At 42.2% G+C, this 17,412-nt stretch overlaps 2 protein-coding genes across 4 annotated transcripts in view; both read right to left on the reverse strand.

Annotated features, from left to right (window-relative positions):
• Positions 1-17,412, reverse strand: part of LOC140267119 (methylmalonate-semialdehyde/malonate-semialdehyde dehydrogenase [acylating], mitochondrial-like) — a 118,544-nt gene that overhangs the window by 50,975 nt on the left and 50,157 nt on the right. The gene's annotated exons all lie outside the window — the stretch shown is intronic.
• evlb (Enah/Vasp-like b) overlaps positions 1-17,412 on the reverse strand; it is a 38,510-nt gene that overhangs the window by 9,012 nt on the left and 12,086 nt on the right. For all 3 annotated transcript variants that reach the window (XM_072362750.1, XM_072362749.1, XM_072362748.1), the window contains exons 2-3: positions 2,611-2,779; positions 1,567-1,744 (exon numbers count right to left, since the gene is read on the reverse strand). In XM_072362750.1, the coding sequence (XP_072218851.1) occupies positions 1,567-1,744; positions 2,611-2,779 (347 nt within the window). The remainder of the gene's footprint in view (positions 1-1,566; positions 1,745-2,610; positions 2,780-17,412) is intronic.

A 17,412-nucleotide genomic window follows, 5' to 3' on the forward strand; every position in this document is an offset into this window, starting at 1 on the left:
CACTACGTGTGAGAGAAATGAGGTCAAAAGATCAAGTTTTGACCTCCTTACCACTAGAGGGTGTTGCTTTGTCGGCAAGGAAACACATGTTATGGGGACTTTGGCACTACAAAGCGTAAATGTGTCTTATGCAATCAGCTGGGGTGCGCAGATAGGCTGAAATCAGGTCCTTTGAGATGTGTTTTCTGCAGTGCACATGTGTCACTGCTGCACTGCGGTGAGATGGCAGCCCAGAGCTGTTAAGCCGTCTTTCTATCTCTCAAAATGTTTGCATCCTCCTCACGTGTATTTTGAGCTCTTGTGTTTGGCTGCTGTCACTCGAGCCTCTTTGTCTCATGTTATTAGGCAGATGAAAAGGTCCGCTCTGTGGCACAGGACCCAGGGGAGATCTTCTCAATGGTTCATTCTAATTAAGGGGCTGGAGGGGGCTGCAGGGGGAGACACGCTGCTGCTGATGGAGAATGAGCGGCAAGCTGTGAAAGTCACTCTGTCTCAGTCTCATTCTGTCACTCCCCAATTTATATCTGTCTGCCTCTTTGTGGCACACACACACGCAAACACACACACATGGCACTCGAGGACAAATTGCCTGTCTCTCATGTGTATTCACTTCTGAAAAACATCCCACAAGACCCTGTTATGAAGCTGTTATTAATGTCACTATCAGACATAATTGGTTATCAATCTCAACAACCTTATCACAGCTATTGTCACACATAAACAGCTCACTGCAACTCTTGTGGGCAGCACCTATGGTTCATTTGCTGAAGATGCTGTGTCACGAAGTGGCCAGCAGTGGGGAGTGTGTGTCAGTACGTTCACGTTTGAGGCTCTGAGCAGGCAGCAGAGAGAGTATAGACCAGGGAGGTGAAATTCAGCAAACACAAACGCAGTCGTACTTTCCTTAGAAATGGCAACGGTGACAGTCAAGGGAACAGTTGGCAAACCTGACACGACAATAATGTTGCATTACACACTGAGAAATGTGACTTAAAATCTCATCAACTCGTAGACTGAGGAATATTGATGCATCTGCAGGGTGAAGGATTTGTTTGCTGGGGGGACTCTGTAGCACCTCCCTGAACCCACAGGCTAAGCTGGCGGAGGAGAGGATGGCAGCTGCCTGCCTCCGTGCCTTCTTCTGCATCCTCTCTGTAAACAGTTCTCGGCACTGACACAATGTTAGATCTACGGTGCAGCATGCAGGAAGCTACTGTTAACACTGGCTTTGTTCACTACTTCTTGGAAGACAAAATCGCTCTGAGCATCTCATGAAGATAAACTGCGTCTTCAGAACTTTTTACAAAGCAACTAGATTGGGTTTGAGATTCTAGTTTGTGCGGATTATTTAGTTTATCTTTCCCATATTCAAAGCCCGGCTGCGTTATCTGAAACAAAACTAAAGTTTTTATAAGATGTCGAAGAAAGGTTTATTTTTCCAACACACTTACACTAAAGATGTCTTCTCTCGACAAGAAATGTAAGGGGGCATTAACAGCCAGGTAAAAAAGCATTCCTGCTCATTTGTCTGGAAAGTGTGTGTGGCGCGCTGAGGGGAAAGCTCACCTCCGTCCTGAGCGCTGAGGATGTTGAGAGCGAAAAGCATGGCGTTGGAGAAGGTGGTGGCCTCCTCCTTACTGGCAAAGTTGAGGCCATAGACCTGCCTGGCGTCCCTCCACTGGTGAAAGGTCGGGGTGGCTTGGTTGTACTTGAGACCCTTCACTATTGAATAGTTGATAACCACCTATAAGAGGTGAAGAAGAGGAGGGAACATGAGAGGACGAGCGGCAAAGAAGAAAACCCCATGTGTTGTGTTGTGTTGTGTTTTTCTCACAAACAGGCTTGTGTTACAGGCCGAAAAAGAGAAGTCTGTAGATTCTAAATGACTGACTTTTGCCAGTATTATGGGCAGTCCAGTTTGTGATCTTTTTTTTCTGATGTCTCACAGTTTTTTTTTGTGTAGCTTGCACTCTGAACAGTAAAGCAGTTTTTTCCACATCCTCACACTGACGTCTTCAGCAGAAGTAGAAAGAATTCCTTTCTGACTGAAACTTTGTCTGAAATACAGTATTCTCTGCTCATTTACACGAGACGTGTGGTAGAGCTGTTATCCAGAGCTGATTTTAACTAATCTTATTGATTAGGAGTTTATTTGCCACATTTTGACTTTATTCTTTGAAATTCATGCCAACTTCATTCTGGTTATTTCAAGGTGTATACAAGAGCTTTGCTCTATATATAAGTAAAATAGATAAACTACCTCCTCTTATTATTCTTCCTTCATTTGGCCCTGATGCTTTGTGTACTATCTAATCTTTGTTTAAATACAGATTTTTAAAAAAATTTATATCATGAGTAAATGAGAATTAACTTCAAAATTAATACTGATTCAATTTTTCCCAAACAATCACAGTGTGCTAATGAGTTGCCTTCGAAGAGATGGACAGAGAGCAATTTTTTCTTCAATTCACAGTGGAAAAGTTACTTCAAAGCAGAACTCACCGAGAAACCAAATGAGTAGCAATCCTTCATCAATCCTGCATCACACTAAAATCTCACTTATTTGCGAATAAATGACTGAGGAGCAGAGCGTCATGCTCTCTGTGTTACCTGCTGGTCCTGCAGTTTGACGCCCACCACTCTGAAGGTGTTGTTGGCAGTGTTGTGGTAGATGTTGATGCGGCTGAATCCCTGCTGTCCGGGCTTGATGGGCACCCATTTCTTACTGGTGTCATCGTACACCATGACAGAGGCCCGCGCCTGGCAGATACTCTGCTCGCTGGAAGCGACAAAAAAGACAGAGCAGGAGAAGAGGTTTAATCCCTGACAGTTAACAACGGCATTAAGGTTTAAAAAAATAGAAGAAAATACAGATTTTTCAATGACTGAGTGACGTAAAAGGGGTAACGTGAAAAGTGCGGGCTCCAAAAGATATTTGAGAAATCCAATAACATCTGTAGCTTGGTCAAACTCGTGGTTAGGAAAAGTTACATGATACAAATGTCAAAGTTTTAGGAACAGTCGAACTTCTCAAATCTTGTCAGGTGGGCCCCTATAAGCAAGTACGTGGCAGTTTGAAAATAAAATAAAAACATTAAAATTGTAGCACAGCGCGTTCAGGTAGCGGTTTCCTTCCACAGTGGAATTAAGAACTGAAAGTTAAGTCAAGGACGTCAGAGTGCTCTCGGTTTGGAGAATCAGAGGTTTTTCCATGGGCAAAACAGAGATAAAAGCCTCTAAGAAGTAAAGCTGTGAGAAGAGCGAATTTTTCACCATCCAAACAAACTCCAACATCAAAAATTTCATAGCAGCTCAAGCAAGAGCAATATTGAGGATTTCTATACCATGTCACATTTGGATGGGACAGTTACATCGACTGTGACTGCGCCACATCCGTCCATGTTGCCACACTGGGTTGGGATCCAGACAGTGTCAGAAATGACCACCAACTGTGAACGTAATGAGTTGACAAAGTGTGGTGACAAAGTAAACATTTGCTATAAAATATGCCTGTATGTAAACCGACTGGCCCAGTGGACATCGAGTTTATCGTCTTAAACAATGAGCAAACTTTCCCAGAAAACTGCTTGTATGGTTAATGGAAAGGCAAATCAAACCCCAGTTTACCCCAAAAAGATTTAGCTAAAGAAAATGTCTCTAGTGTTATCATAGAGAAGACAATAGCACATGTTGTTTGCAAATCAACAACTAAATGACCCTGGCACATTTTATAAATGAGTCCTCTACAATAATGAAATGAAAATGCATTTTATTGGCTGCAAGGAGAAAAGATTTGTTCAGAGAAACGGGGATGAATTTCACAGTAAAGAACACCAAGCCAACTGTTAAGTAAGGGAGTGGGTTGATCATGCTTTGGGCTTGTGTTTCAGCCATTGGCCCTGGCATCACTTCACTGGTAGAGGAAAAATGGATTTAATTCAATCCCAGCAAATTCTGGAAGTAAACATTACACGCTCTGTTCAAGGCTGACGATAGAAAGAAGCTTCAACAACAGCATAGTGATCCTAAACATAGCTCAAAACATACAGCCGGGTACCTCACACTCTCTTGACCAAAAATAAAAATTTTCATCACTGATGTCCAAAGTTTTGCATGTCGATATATTTCTAAAAGCACTTCTGCATGCTGTCTGCAAGTTCAATTTTTCTTCTAACTGTAGAATCACAGTACATGCCACGGATTAATGTGAGGATAAGAGAGAGATAATTATACCGAACAAGACAACAACATAGTTCTCTAATCCTCTGTTATAGTAATGGTCTAATCCTATGTAATCAAGAGCTTGTCCAGCATCTGTTAATGTTCTTAATGACACGCAATTGTAATGCGTGTGTGGGGGGGTTTACAGGGATGAAAAGAGGGGAAAGTGGGAGTCTCAGTGAACTGTAATAAAAGCTGTCGGATGGGAGAGCGGTCAGACCCAACACTGGAGGCCACACAGTCGGATCGGATTAATGGCTAAATTACAATAAGATTGAGCTATTCAGTTCATGTAGACACCTTAATCTGACAAGAAGTCAAATCGGATCGTGTTACTTGCGATCGAATTAAGACCCCGAGATAACTCCAAATGCCCACTGAACTTGCATGTCGACGACAGTGGATCAGATCGAGCGTTCTGCGCAAGCTCGAGATTTTTTCCCGCTATCGTCACCCGGAAGTCGAAGGAGACGATATTACTGTGGTTGTCGCAGCTGTCGGAAAGAAATAAACAACGCGATGGAGAATGCGCCGTTGTGCATCGCGTTTGTGCCATAACCAGCTCATCACAAATGTAGAAGGACATAGCTTCATCCTGCTCTTCGTTGCCATCTTTCTCAAATACCTGAGTTTTGTTGTTGTTGGTGGTGAAGACGGCAACCGGAAGTGGCTCTATTAGCGATAGTTGAAATGGGTACAAAGCTACCTATCGTACCGGGGTATGACATGCTTTGTGCCAGTGATTCGATTCATTCACCACCATATATATCCAAGGATAATTACCTTTGCTCAGATAAGGAGCAGAACCCACTGACTCTCACACACACACAGACACAAGCATACTGTAAATGGCACTGTTCATATGACCTTTTCCCTGACTTTTACAGACAAAAGCCTCATGCCCCATAGTAAACAGGAGAAGATAAAAATAAAAAGAGTTGGTATAAAGGCATTAAGAGAAAAAACAAAAGACAAAAAAAGGAAACAATGTTGACATGCAAATGTGATTAAGAAGAAGAAGCCCATCTGTGTCTTTGCCTCCTCGCCAAGCTAAAATGAGTGGATCAGGCCTGAAGGCCGAGTGAATGAGTTTTGCTAGAGAAGTGAAAGAAAGAAAAGAGAGACAATTCTAGGCTTTTAGAGTAGTATGTGTAGGTAGCATATGGTACAACGAGATGGTGGTGCATCTACACGATTAATAGGAAGATACATAAGAAACATAAAAAATAGTTTTAAATTTTGCTTATAGATTACCCACGGATAAGAGTACTAAGACTAATCCCATGCTTGTATGACACAAAAATACATTTCAATTTATGGAACTAATCCCTGGATCTAAGGATCTTTGCTGATCCCTGAAATTTACACTACATTGTCCCCGGACTTTAAAAAATATTGATATTTTACACCCAAAAATGATCCGGGTGAGGAGGTAGTACATTTGGAGAGTATCTGTAGGGATAGGGCTTAGAGTACTGAGCATTTCTGACTCCTGGTGTACTACCAACTTATTATTTCCAAATTTCGGACTTAGACTTTTCACTGTTAATCCTCTTAATTAATCAGCAAACATCAGTTAGCATCAGCGCACTCGTTGACCTAGTTTTCTCAGAAGTTAAGAACACAGAAGAATTCAGACAACCACCCAAAATACTCAAATGCAACCATTTACATTAAGTTTCCCTTTAAATAATTAGCAATAATTGTGTTGTTCCTACACTGAAATTTCTAGCAGCTGTTAATGTGTGTTTAATGATGACAAGCACAATGTAACCTACATAATGAACAGGGCTGCGTTTAAATATGTGGCACACATTGTGTATGTAGAAAGAGAACATAGCCACCCACTGGACAATCATTTTATGGTGCAATGTACTGCAGAAAACTCCATTGTTTATAAGTTGAGTTTATTTCTAGTATAATTTTCAATTCATTTTAGAGGTGTTTGTTGGAAGTTAATAGAGCTAGCTGCGTCCATAATTTATGCTAATGAGAATCACTTCCCAGGTCTAGTGCTAATAGCACAATTTCTGAAAAACGTTTAGCAATTCCTTTAACTGAATTTATAGCACTAATACTCGTGACACTCATCCCACAGGGGAGGAGAGGGTTATATTAAATTTTATATATTTGGACTTCATAATGTTACTCAATGAAACCTAGGATTGGAGAAGGATATCAAAATCGTGCTACAAGCTAATCTGCCTGACTTGAGCACAAACATCACCAAACAGCAACACATTTATTCATTATTTCTTCCTGCTTATGTCTTACTATCCCCACCTACATTACAGCAGACACTTTTAAGTCCATTTGAAATAAGCACCAGCAGAGCAATGGTGTGTTTTATTCAATTTTGTTAACTTGTCGACTCTGTTAATTTTTAAAATGGTGATCTTGGCAGCTAGCTAAAAATGGCACTGTAGGCTATACAAGCATGAATAAATGAGGTTCTTGTGCATGAAGAGACCCGAGCAGACAGGCAGAAGGAGATCGAGTGGGTAAAGGAAAAGAGATGAAGCAAAAAGTAAGGCAGGTTTATACTGACTGACAGTTATGGGACACACTCTCACAAACACATACACAAATACAGGAATGTTGAGTGGATTGCTACATGGCATCTGTGGAAAAATGAGGAATTGCTGCGCAGGACATAAATAAATGAGATGCTTCTGAATTGACTATGACAGCCCATGCTTGTGCACTCATATATGCACACTTTAAATGTCATTGTCTTTGCTCTGCACACAACCAGTTAATGCATGAGTAAATTTGAGCCAACAGTAAAAGACAGAAAAATCTCAGAGAGCTGCTGAGCAATAATTTCTTCCAGCCTCTACTGAGGAAATATTCCTCAAACGACTGTTGTTATAAAGAGCCTATTTGGCATTATAATAGTTCTGATAGACCCTGACGTTTTTTCAGTCCGGACCAAACATAATCTCATCCCTCAATGACTTTGAACACTATAACCTTGGCAGCGCAGATAAACATGACGACAATTATGGCTGTAGCTCTTCTTCCAGTTCAAATCAGATCTACTGCTGTGATGAATTTTCTCTGAAAAGAAGACAACATTATAATTTTCAAACTGCTGAACTCAAACATGACATGCAACGGAAATTCTGAGTAAAGCCTTTTAAGGAAGGCTGGGAGCAACATGATGAAAAACCCCACGTGTATCCAACTGAATCCAATACACCCTGATTTGTATCTTAAATGACTTTAACACAAAGTAACAGACTATCCATAGAATTTGCATTTGCATTTAGTTTTCCACACTCTGTTTAAGGTCAGATTAATGAGTGTCTGTAACGATGAACACATGATTTATCCATCCATAATCACTCAGTGTATAGAGGGTTGAAAAGATTAAGCGTTGCTCAAACACACAAATGTTCATTCTTTCTTTTTCATCTCTTGAAAGAACACATGCACAAAGAAGATTGTGTGCAACTCTTCTGAAAAACTGCTCTCCTCTAGGTCTCAGGTCATTTTAGCGTTAATAAGATGTTGTTTTACTGAAATAATTTCCCTTTGATCTCATAAAGCTACTTTCACATGATATTTTTTTCTTGAATCCCATAACTGTTTAAATGGAAGACACCGTGTTTGTGAGCAATTTTACGCCCTCACATCACCAATGTGGTCATTACAATCTGCTTGCACCTGGTCCCATCACATTCATTCGCACTAACCTGCAGTGTCACAGCATTAAGTTCCCCTGTCTATATCTGGTGCCAAACTTCCTGTCCTCTTGCAGCAGATTTACCCCTCCAGCATTGCTCTTCTGATCCAAAAGGAACAGCGCAACCTCAAGCTTTCAGAGGCGAGTGATACGCTGCTGACTAACAGAGGAATCACAGGATGGGAAAAACATAAATAAATGCACAGGAGACGGATGTTTTAGGAATTATAAATGTTATGAAAAAGAAAACCCTGAAGCATGAGACATAATTAGCACTTTGATCCTCTCTTCTGCTGATGAACTGCCAGAACAGAGGGAGGAGGAATTTGAGTTCAGCATAATAACTGCTTGGTAATGGCATTTTTACATAAGAGTACAGGCTGCATTTCTTATATTTCCACTTAGTTAATTGCCATCATGTTAGGTGGTACTTATCTTTTGAATTCCTCTGAAGCTGAGTTATCTATCATATCAGTTTTCTTTCATTGTTTCTGTGAATTATCTATTTAAAAGTACACATAAGTCTACTTATGTGTACTACACCTATATCCACAGTTTCAGTGTCCTGCTATTGTCACGTGAACTTTAATGCAACTGTGCCAGTGAAAGCAGCTGTGGGGGCGTGTAGCTTTGAGCATTTGCATGTGTCAGCCCAATTCACGTCTCCAACGATAGTCTGCACTGTCAAAGGGTCTCGTGTATATGTCTCAACAGAAATCCAACCACAAGATGGCTTGCTACGACAGCTATTACAGTGCACCACCCTGCAGACATCGTAACATCAAAGACACGGTGTTGCTCCACTTTCTGGGGCCTTGGCGCTCAAGGCAGCGGTGCACAAACAACAAAGAAGAACCTGCCTAAAATAGCCACACACATAGCTGCATGTTCATTTGTGTATGCTTTGTCTCTACAGTCCACTTTGAGTGTATCGACACCAGCAAGGCAAAGAATACTGAAGTGACTTCAATCCAGACTCAAAATAACTAAGCAACAGACATGGCGAATGATGGCTGACGCTGCTCAAAGCCACAATTACATGGACCATTTCACTATTCAAGAAAAGAGATCTCCTTTTGGCTTAACAGCGTAAAGGTAAAAGACATTTATGTATTTCCTTTAGAAGAAGGGATACGTCTAACATGCTGCTCTGCTAGTTGGCTCTCTGTAGCAATGAGAGGTATTAAAACAGTAGTGTAAACAGTGGTTCCCAAAACCTAAAAAAATTATATAAATGAAGCTGGACAAGTGATGGGTAGCATGGCACATGTTTCTCTTTCAGCTCTTACAGCTTAAAGGCAAATTGAGGATATAGTGAAACATCAAAATCGCGAAATCTCAACGAGTCACCATTTTAGTTGATGAGGCCACCAACCTCTGAAACGGGGCAATACTGCTGGCTTATGTGGCTGTGACTGCATAGTTGGGAGATTGCAAACTTGCTAAAGCCCTGGCAGCTCGTTTTGTGACGAGGTAGGATATTATCTCACCGTTTCAATATTGCCGAGGTCTCCTTCACGATAAACCAAGACAAAGAAACGTCACAGTCTCAAATATGCGACCTTCAGAGAGCCCAAATGTTGCAGGCATTATGCAAATGTGCTCAATGATGTAGACAAGTGAGGGAAGAGAAGCCTGGACTACAAACAAGGTGGCTCAGCAGCCCTGTCTTCTGTGGGCGAGGGTAAGTCTGATGTGGACTTTGTAACTTTGCAGACCTTTCAGTAGCATTAAAAAAGAGCTTTATAACGCATTTAAAACTGCTGCCAAAGTAAGTGCAGTAAAGGGTACAGAGGGCCTATGGTTGCTAATGTGAAGGCATGTCACGCCCTGTTGCATGCTGGGATGGCAGAACCATCTTGTGAAGAATATACTTCTATTAAATACTGAAATATAGATTAATTATTTTTGCCTTTAAACTTGTTCCACTTTAGCGCACAAAAGTATCATGAATACACTTCAAATTCTGCTTTTCAACTATTTAGTTCAGGTAAAGCACAAAACTAGTGGTTCCAAAATATCAGACTTCAAGTTATTTATTGCCACACTTGAAGTTTAGCGAGGATTAGTCTGACTGCGAGTACATTCAAGTACGCTAAAATCCAATATACTAAGCCCAGTTATAGAATACATTGATTTTCACAAGATGCTGTTGATAGCCAGAACAAGACATTAATACACAGTAAATCTCCTCATGAAGCGCCACCAGTGAGAGATAAAGAAACAGTGAAAACCCTCACAATGCTCCACACACTTGGCAGCATTTGATACAGTGAGTATATTGTGAGTCAGTTTGAGTAAGTGTAATGAAGAGGCACATATGCGGAGTGATGACTGTGCTCAGTCACCAGTGAAAATAAGTGAAAATTATATTCATAAATCATAAATCCCACTGTCAGTCTAACAGAAACTGACTGCATAAATCTTCTTTTTTTCTCCTTTTTTTCCCTCTAATACTTCATTTTGGTTTAATCACTGAACTTTCCAGGATCAGAAGTCCCGATGTGGTCCAAAGCCCAGTCCTAATGAGGCAGGATGTCATTCTTGGGGTAATGGTTGGGGTGAGGGCTAAGGTGTGAATTGAAGGTAGGTTAAGAATGCAATCAAGCATAAACTGGTTCTGCTTAAAGGGATAGATATGTGTGTATTAATATATTTGCGTTTGTTGCTTTGTTTTAAAATGGGGTCGTGCGATGTACTTCTGAATAGTCAGTGCCTTACCTGCAGTAGGCAGCAGTCAGAGCACTCTCAGTTTGGAGAATCAGGGAGGGATTCTGATGAGAGGCCAACAGCTGCTCAGAACTGGGGAACAGAAGAGCAAACTTTTGCCATCTAAAACAACTCAGTCTTCAAGAAGTTGTTTACTTTGTCATTATTTTTTCAACCACGGACGGTCCACATCCCTGCGGTCACGTGTGCATCAAGCGGCCTGATGTATCCTGCTGCTGATCGGCTGTGTTCGGCAGGAGTTGGGTCAAGGCTTTTTACTCATTTTACTATCTTGTAGTTGGATAAGAGCAGAGGAATTTGGAGCCACAGCCGATCAGCAGCAGGCTACGCTGGGCAGCCCCCTTGCATGCAGTGGCACAGACATGCTCTGTGGACATGGAGGTTCTCCAGTTAAATAAAATTTTAAAAAGGCAAAGCAAACGACTGCTTGATGCAAAAGCAGCGTGGAAACAAATTTACAGCGTTTGTTCGAACTCCTGTGACATCTTTTTTTTTTTTTTTTATGTTTTAGTTGTTTTAGATGGCTCTGTGGCTCTCTTGGAAGGAAGCTCCCTGGACAGAAACCACCCCCGATTCTCCAAACTGAAAGCTCTCTGACTGCTGTCTAATGCAAGTGAAACACCCACAACTCATAAATTCTTCACACGAAAGAAAAAACCTCGCCCCTTTCAGGTTCAGGTTGAGCATGAACTGGTTACGGTTCAGGTTGCTAAAAAAATAACAGCAGCTTGATTACAAAGATTACACACATATTCCTCTTTAACTTTCTGCTTCCCTGGTTGTTCAGCAGATTCCCTCCAACCTCACGTTGGCTGTTTTTCAGGACGTGCTAACACACAAACACCCTTCGGGTCCTTCGTCTTGATCACTGTATACTTTAATGCAGTAAAGTTTCTTTTGCATTTTTCGGTGAGCAGCAGTGAAAGAGAGGTGCGGCTGATAACAGAAAGCGTCTTTGTGTCCGGCAGCCAGCTGCTTAGAGGGAGCAGCCAAATCCCCAGAGTTAGCTGGCAGAACAATCGCCACCATAAATTGTTTGTCTCTTTATCTAAGTCCTTCACAAAATGCTCTCTGTTTTCCTCGACAGGAGGGACAATGATGGAGAATCCTCTGGCTTGCAAAGGGGACAGAAATGGGGCACAGTGAAATGGCTTGTATATGACAACAAGTATGTGTGTGTGTGTTTCTGTGAAAGTGAGCACTGGCTGCATTAAACATCAAAGCCACACAAAGCAGAAAGACGAACAGCCGACAGCTTAAAGATTCATAAGCAAACCAAGGCAAAAGGGCATGAGCATTGAGACGGAGAGTTAGCTAAACCTCAGCTTACACAGAAAATGCGATGAATTGTGTTGAACTATTAGTGCAGTGTAACCTCTGAGGAGAGTCGGCATGTTATGCTTCATCCTCTCACTAATCAATTTCTACACTATCCGAGTATCTCAACAGTCGTCTTAAGGGAAGTTGGTGAAGCACTTGCAGAAAGTGTTTGGCCCAGTTCTTTCTGGTGCTTCTGTCACCATCGGTGTAAATCACTGCAGGGTCATGCAGCAAAATGCTTGCAAAAGAAAGCAAGATGGGCTTAAAGAAAGCAATCTGTCAGGCAGCTTTTTGTCCAGGAACATCAGCAGCATGCAAACTGGGTGTTTTTACGCTGGTGGGAGGAAGGCGGGAAAGAGTCGAGCAGGGAGAGTAACAGAAGATTCAGAAGAGACGAAGCAAAGGCCTGAGCAGACAACAGATTTTAGACAGCCTGCAAACAAAAAGGACAAGTCTAAAAATAGCTGGCCCTGGATGAACCAAGTTTAATGTCTGAAAATCACGTTGCGCAAATTTTGCAGTTCAGGAGAGAAAACCACGAACAGGGAAGTTGGTTTATGAGCAATGATTCATGGAACAATTGTAGTGTGGGGGTCAATAATTGTCATTACCGCTGGGTGTGACGCTGCATATTTGTACCAAAAATAGAACAGCCGTTTTTAAACTGCATCTCCGTGGACTCAGAGTGTTAAATCATTTCTGGCCTAGTTTTTCAGCCTATTGTGTAAGCTAATCTAAAAAAACTGCACAGTTTCAGGCCGCTGGTGTGTGGACGAGGACATCTCCTCTGGGAAAATCCTTTCCTGTACAAAAAAGTAGCCATAAAACCTAACAACAAAAAGAAAAGGAAAGCACACACTTTTCACTGCTCTGGAGCATTCAGGTGTGTGTTAACACAATGCCAAGGAGGAAAGACATCAGAAATGATCTTGGAGATACAACTGTTGCTGCCCATCAATCTGGGAAGGGTTACATGATCATTTTCAAACCGGAGTCCATCATTCTAAAGTAATAAAGATTACAGTTGCCAATCTTCCCAGGAGAGGACAACCCAGCAACTTCACACCAGGGTCAGACTGTCCAATAAACAGAGAAACTGAAAAAAACCCAAGAGCTACATCTCCAACTCTCCAGGCCTCAGTAGGCATGTAAAATGTTAAAGTTCATGGTGGTACAATTAGAAAAAGACTGAACGGGTATGGTTTGCTGGAAGGGTTGCAGGAGAAAGCCGCTTCTCTCTAATAAGGACATGGCAGCGCGGCTTAGGTTTGTGAAGTTTCATCTGAACAAATAAGACTTCTGGATCAATGCCCCTTGGTCAGGGAAGACCAAAGAGGAGATGTTTGGTCATTATACACAGCGCCATGTTTGAAGAAAAGCCAAACACAGCATATCAGCACAAACACCTCATACCAACCATCAAGCACGGTGGTGGAGGGCCGATCATGTTTTTTTCCTCCAAGTAATGACACAGTAAGTCATGTGTTGTTTGTCTGTGGTACTTTTTGCCTCTAAAAAGCGGATGGGGGCTGCACAGTGGTGTGGTGGTTAGCGCTGTTGCCTCACAGCAAGAATCTTCCCTGTTTAAATATCAGCTGGGGCCTTTCTGTGCAGAGCTTGCATGTTCTCCCTGTGCGTGCATGGGTTCTCTCCAGGTACTCCGGGCTCCGCTTACAGTCCAAAAACATGCATGTTAGATAAATTGGTCCTTCTAAACCAACACTTAGAGTGAGAGTGCATGCTTTTTGTTGGCCCTGTGATGGCCCCCGCTCAACCCTGAACTGGATAAAGCAGTTATAGAAAATGGATGGATGAATTAATAAAAACCTGATGAGAACAACATGGGTTTTTTTTTTTAAATCACGTTCTAACATGTAAAACATTGAAATTTAAATAGAGCACACTCTGTCTAAATGCAGGCCAGAGCATGGACGCCCTGCAGAAACGATATACATCCAAACAGAACATCACATGAACACGGATACACTCCCAGACTCCACTGCTGACTCTGACTGCTGAGCTCACGCTAAAGCATGCTAATCTGTTGGCATGACAACTGGAGTGGAACATTCGCTTGGCCTAGAAAATATGGCTGTGAAGAAAAGATGAATGAGCAGCGAGATATGAATAAAAAAACAGCATAAGCCCTCAGACGGAATGCGCCTTAATTACAGACCCCACTGTCTTTGCCACAAGACTGCACAATGTCCTGTCCCGATGAATAACTCTCTGTCGACGCAGCAGCTGCATGTTTGCATGGCTGTATGCATCTATTTGAGTATGTACTGTTATGAAATACGGTATGAGTTCTAACCTCTGTCTGTAAAAGGCAGACAATACTGCCTCCCGCACAAAGCTGCCTTCTGTGCCTATGCTATGTGTTTCCTTGCTTTGGTCTTCTGACGACATGCAAAATAAAGCATTGAACGCCTCCGACAGAACACGCAGTCACAGTCAGGCAGGGACGACCTAAAGGAACACCATCACATCCTGGTGCCGTAAAGCAGGTATGAATTGATGGTCTAATTCCAGCTGAAAGCTTGTGAAGGCAAAGCAACGACGAGGCGTCTTTTACAGCTGCTCTGTGTGATCACATAAAGCATTTAAGGGCTTCCTTTCCACTGGGAGCTTATTCTGAGCATCTGCAAAGCAGTGGGAAATGTTATTGTGAAGGGCAGAATCACAGGGGGTTTAGTCTATCAGGTTCCCTCAACTTTCGTGTTTGGCCAACACTTGCTTACATTATTCATTGCGATGGATGTGAACTGCTTGTCTTTCAACGGGCTGCAGCCTCATCCTTCACTACCAAATTGAACATCTTTCCTATAGTGGACTGGATAGTGTAGTGGTATGATTGCCACCTTTCATGAGGGAGACCTGGGTTCAAATCTCCTGCATGAAAGGTACTACCTCCAGTAGGGGTCCTTAGGCAAGACCCCCTTACCCTGACTGCCTACCTGTAAGTTGCTTTAGATAAAAGCATCTGCTAAATGCATAAACATATACATAACTCCTTCCATTACATCAGCTGTAGCGTTTAAGAAGTGCGTTAGTAGTTCAAGGGCAAGGATGTTTTTATTTCTTATCTGTTCATGTCAGCAAGATGTCATCTTGACATGGTCTTCACAGCCCTGACTAACCCCTCCATCTCTGAGTGAAGTTGATCACAAAGAAGTGGAACAACAGAAATTAAACCGGGGTTTATCTGCGTCTGACCTCGCTTGGCTTACGCCTATATTTATTTTCAATTCAGTTCTATCTCTCTGAAAGTCTCAGAGACGGGAGATTTAGACTCTGAATGGTCCTTTATGTCTCAGAGTCACAAAATCCTCTGACGCAACAGAGGCATCGGCAGACAGCACACGTGGACAAACGATTTGTGATGCGTTGCAGCTCTAAATAAACAAGTTAATCTGCCGAGAACTCAGTGGAAGCAGACGTGCATTGCAGATTTGATAAGGTGCGGGAATTTGAAGCTGGAAACCCGCTGATGCATGAGGAACTCGTACTTGCACTTTTAGTATATTTGGTCAATTTATTCCTGAATAAAGAACTGATTTGTCCCATCCGTGTCCAGATCTATTCAAATCTCTCCAGAAATCCTGTGCTGGGTTCAGGTTCAGACTCGGTCACCGTAGGTCTTTGTCAGCTGTGTTGACCTTTCTAAAAACTTTGTCTGCACTGTTTTCACCTTCATGCAGACAGTTGGATTAGAAGATTTATATCACCGTCACCTGCCAGCATCTCCAAGGCTGAGGCTGTTCAATCAGTTATCATTGTTGAGCCCCACCGGAGACCGTTTATGCTAGATTTATTGCAAATAAAGAAGAGCTTAACTGTTTTACTCGTGAAACGTAATAAAAAAGCACATCTGCCATTTTTGCTGGACACCGAACTATATCTTTAAACCACATTTAATTCAAATTCAAGGTTCAGCATTAAAGGCTTCAATATGAGGCCAGACATCCCCTGCTGCTCATGAGAGTCTTGATCTTGACTAAATGAGCATTTGCTGGAATGCTGCTTCGTCCAGAGCCTCGGGCTGTCCAGCTGAAGCCATGCATCGCTGACATATTAAGAGTCAAACCTCCACCGGTGCGTGTGCGGATGCACTCGCAGGGGGTCAGTGACTCAAATGGATGAGAGGAAGCACTCAGGCACTTTGCTCAGAGGAGAAGGAGCAGAAACAAGCAAGAATACAATATGAAGGATTAAAAAAGAAAAGAAAAACAGGAACAGAGAGAGACTGAGAAAGTGGCAAGTGGGAAAAAGAAAAATCGAGGAAGAAGACAGGTACAGAAGGTATGGAGTACAGCACGGAGCTGCACTCTTTGAAAAATGCATGTGTCTCCATTTGGGGAGAGGAAAAAAACTTTCTAGCAGAGAGGTGAGAACAGAACTGGAGCGTTCTTAAGGCACTTGGATTGTCAATCTGAAGGTGCCCTGAGGCTGTCTCTATCCCATGATGCTGTGGACAGCCACCCACACACACACACACACACACACAGAGCAGACATGTTTACATATGATCCATTTTACAGCTGAGTTATGCTGAAGGCCATTAGGTTAAGTGCTTTGTACTGCAGACTTCAGTGGCATCTGATCTCATGGACAGCACAGGCATCAATAACTGACCGACTCAACCCGCTTTGAAAACTACACAAAGCCATGACGGACATGATGTCCTTCCTGTTTGTGCTGCAAATCAACGGCCAGTGGATCCAGTGACCCAGAATGTTCCACGCTTTCCAGAAGTGCTTTCTAATGTTTGACATGTACATGTGGTAGCCTCCATCTCTAATCTGTCCGACAACAGTGCGCTGGGGAGAATAATAAAGACATTTGGCCTCCTGTGGGAATCCTTAAAAAAAAAAACAGAAAGCCTCTCCATCATCCCAAGATATAATCCTTAAGGAACAACTTACATTACTGCAGATCTTGGATTAAATTTAAAGGCTTTTAAAGGGAAAGATGAAAGGTAGCCGGAGGGGAGAACGTCCCAGGAAAACTGAGTTGGACAGTGGAGAATGTCACAATTAAAAAGGACATTTAAAATCTTAGAACTTTTATGTCATCATTTGGGCAAATCTTAACACTCTAATGTTCAGGAAGAAAAATGTAAAGTGAAATGTGAATTTCTATCTAGGTTGCTGGAACCTGAATCCACCGAAGAAATGATTCCACTGACAGACATTTCCTCGGAATGACCAATAAAATGACATTCAGAATCACTTGGTTACAATTAGGGGGGCCTGACAAATCACCGTGTCCAAAGCAAAAAGAATTTACAAGATGTAACCAAACACCAACTTACCATGAGGATGTTCTAGATTTCTGACCCAAGCACTCAAGCATGACCTTAACCTTGTAGCGCTAAAAGAAAAACACGCTACAGTCCTCCTGCCTCTGCTTCTGAGACAGAAATGCCACAGAAATGTTTCGGCAGACAAGCA

This window comes from Leuresthes tenuis, unplaced genomic scaffold, assembly GCF_036924035.1.
Source record: "Leuresthes tenuis unplaced genomic scaffold, fLeuTen1.0.hap1 SCAF_13, whole genome shotgun sequence".
NCBI classification, from domain to species: Eukaryota; Metazoa; Chordata; class Actinopteri; order Atheriniformes; family Atherinopsidae; genus Leuresthes; species Leuresthes tenuis.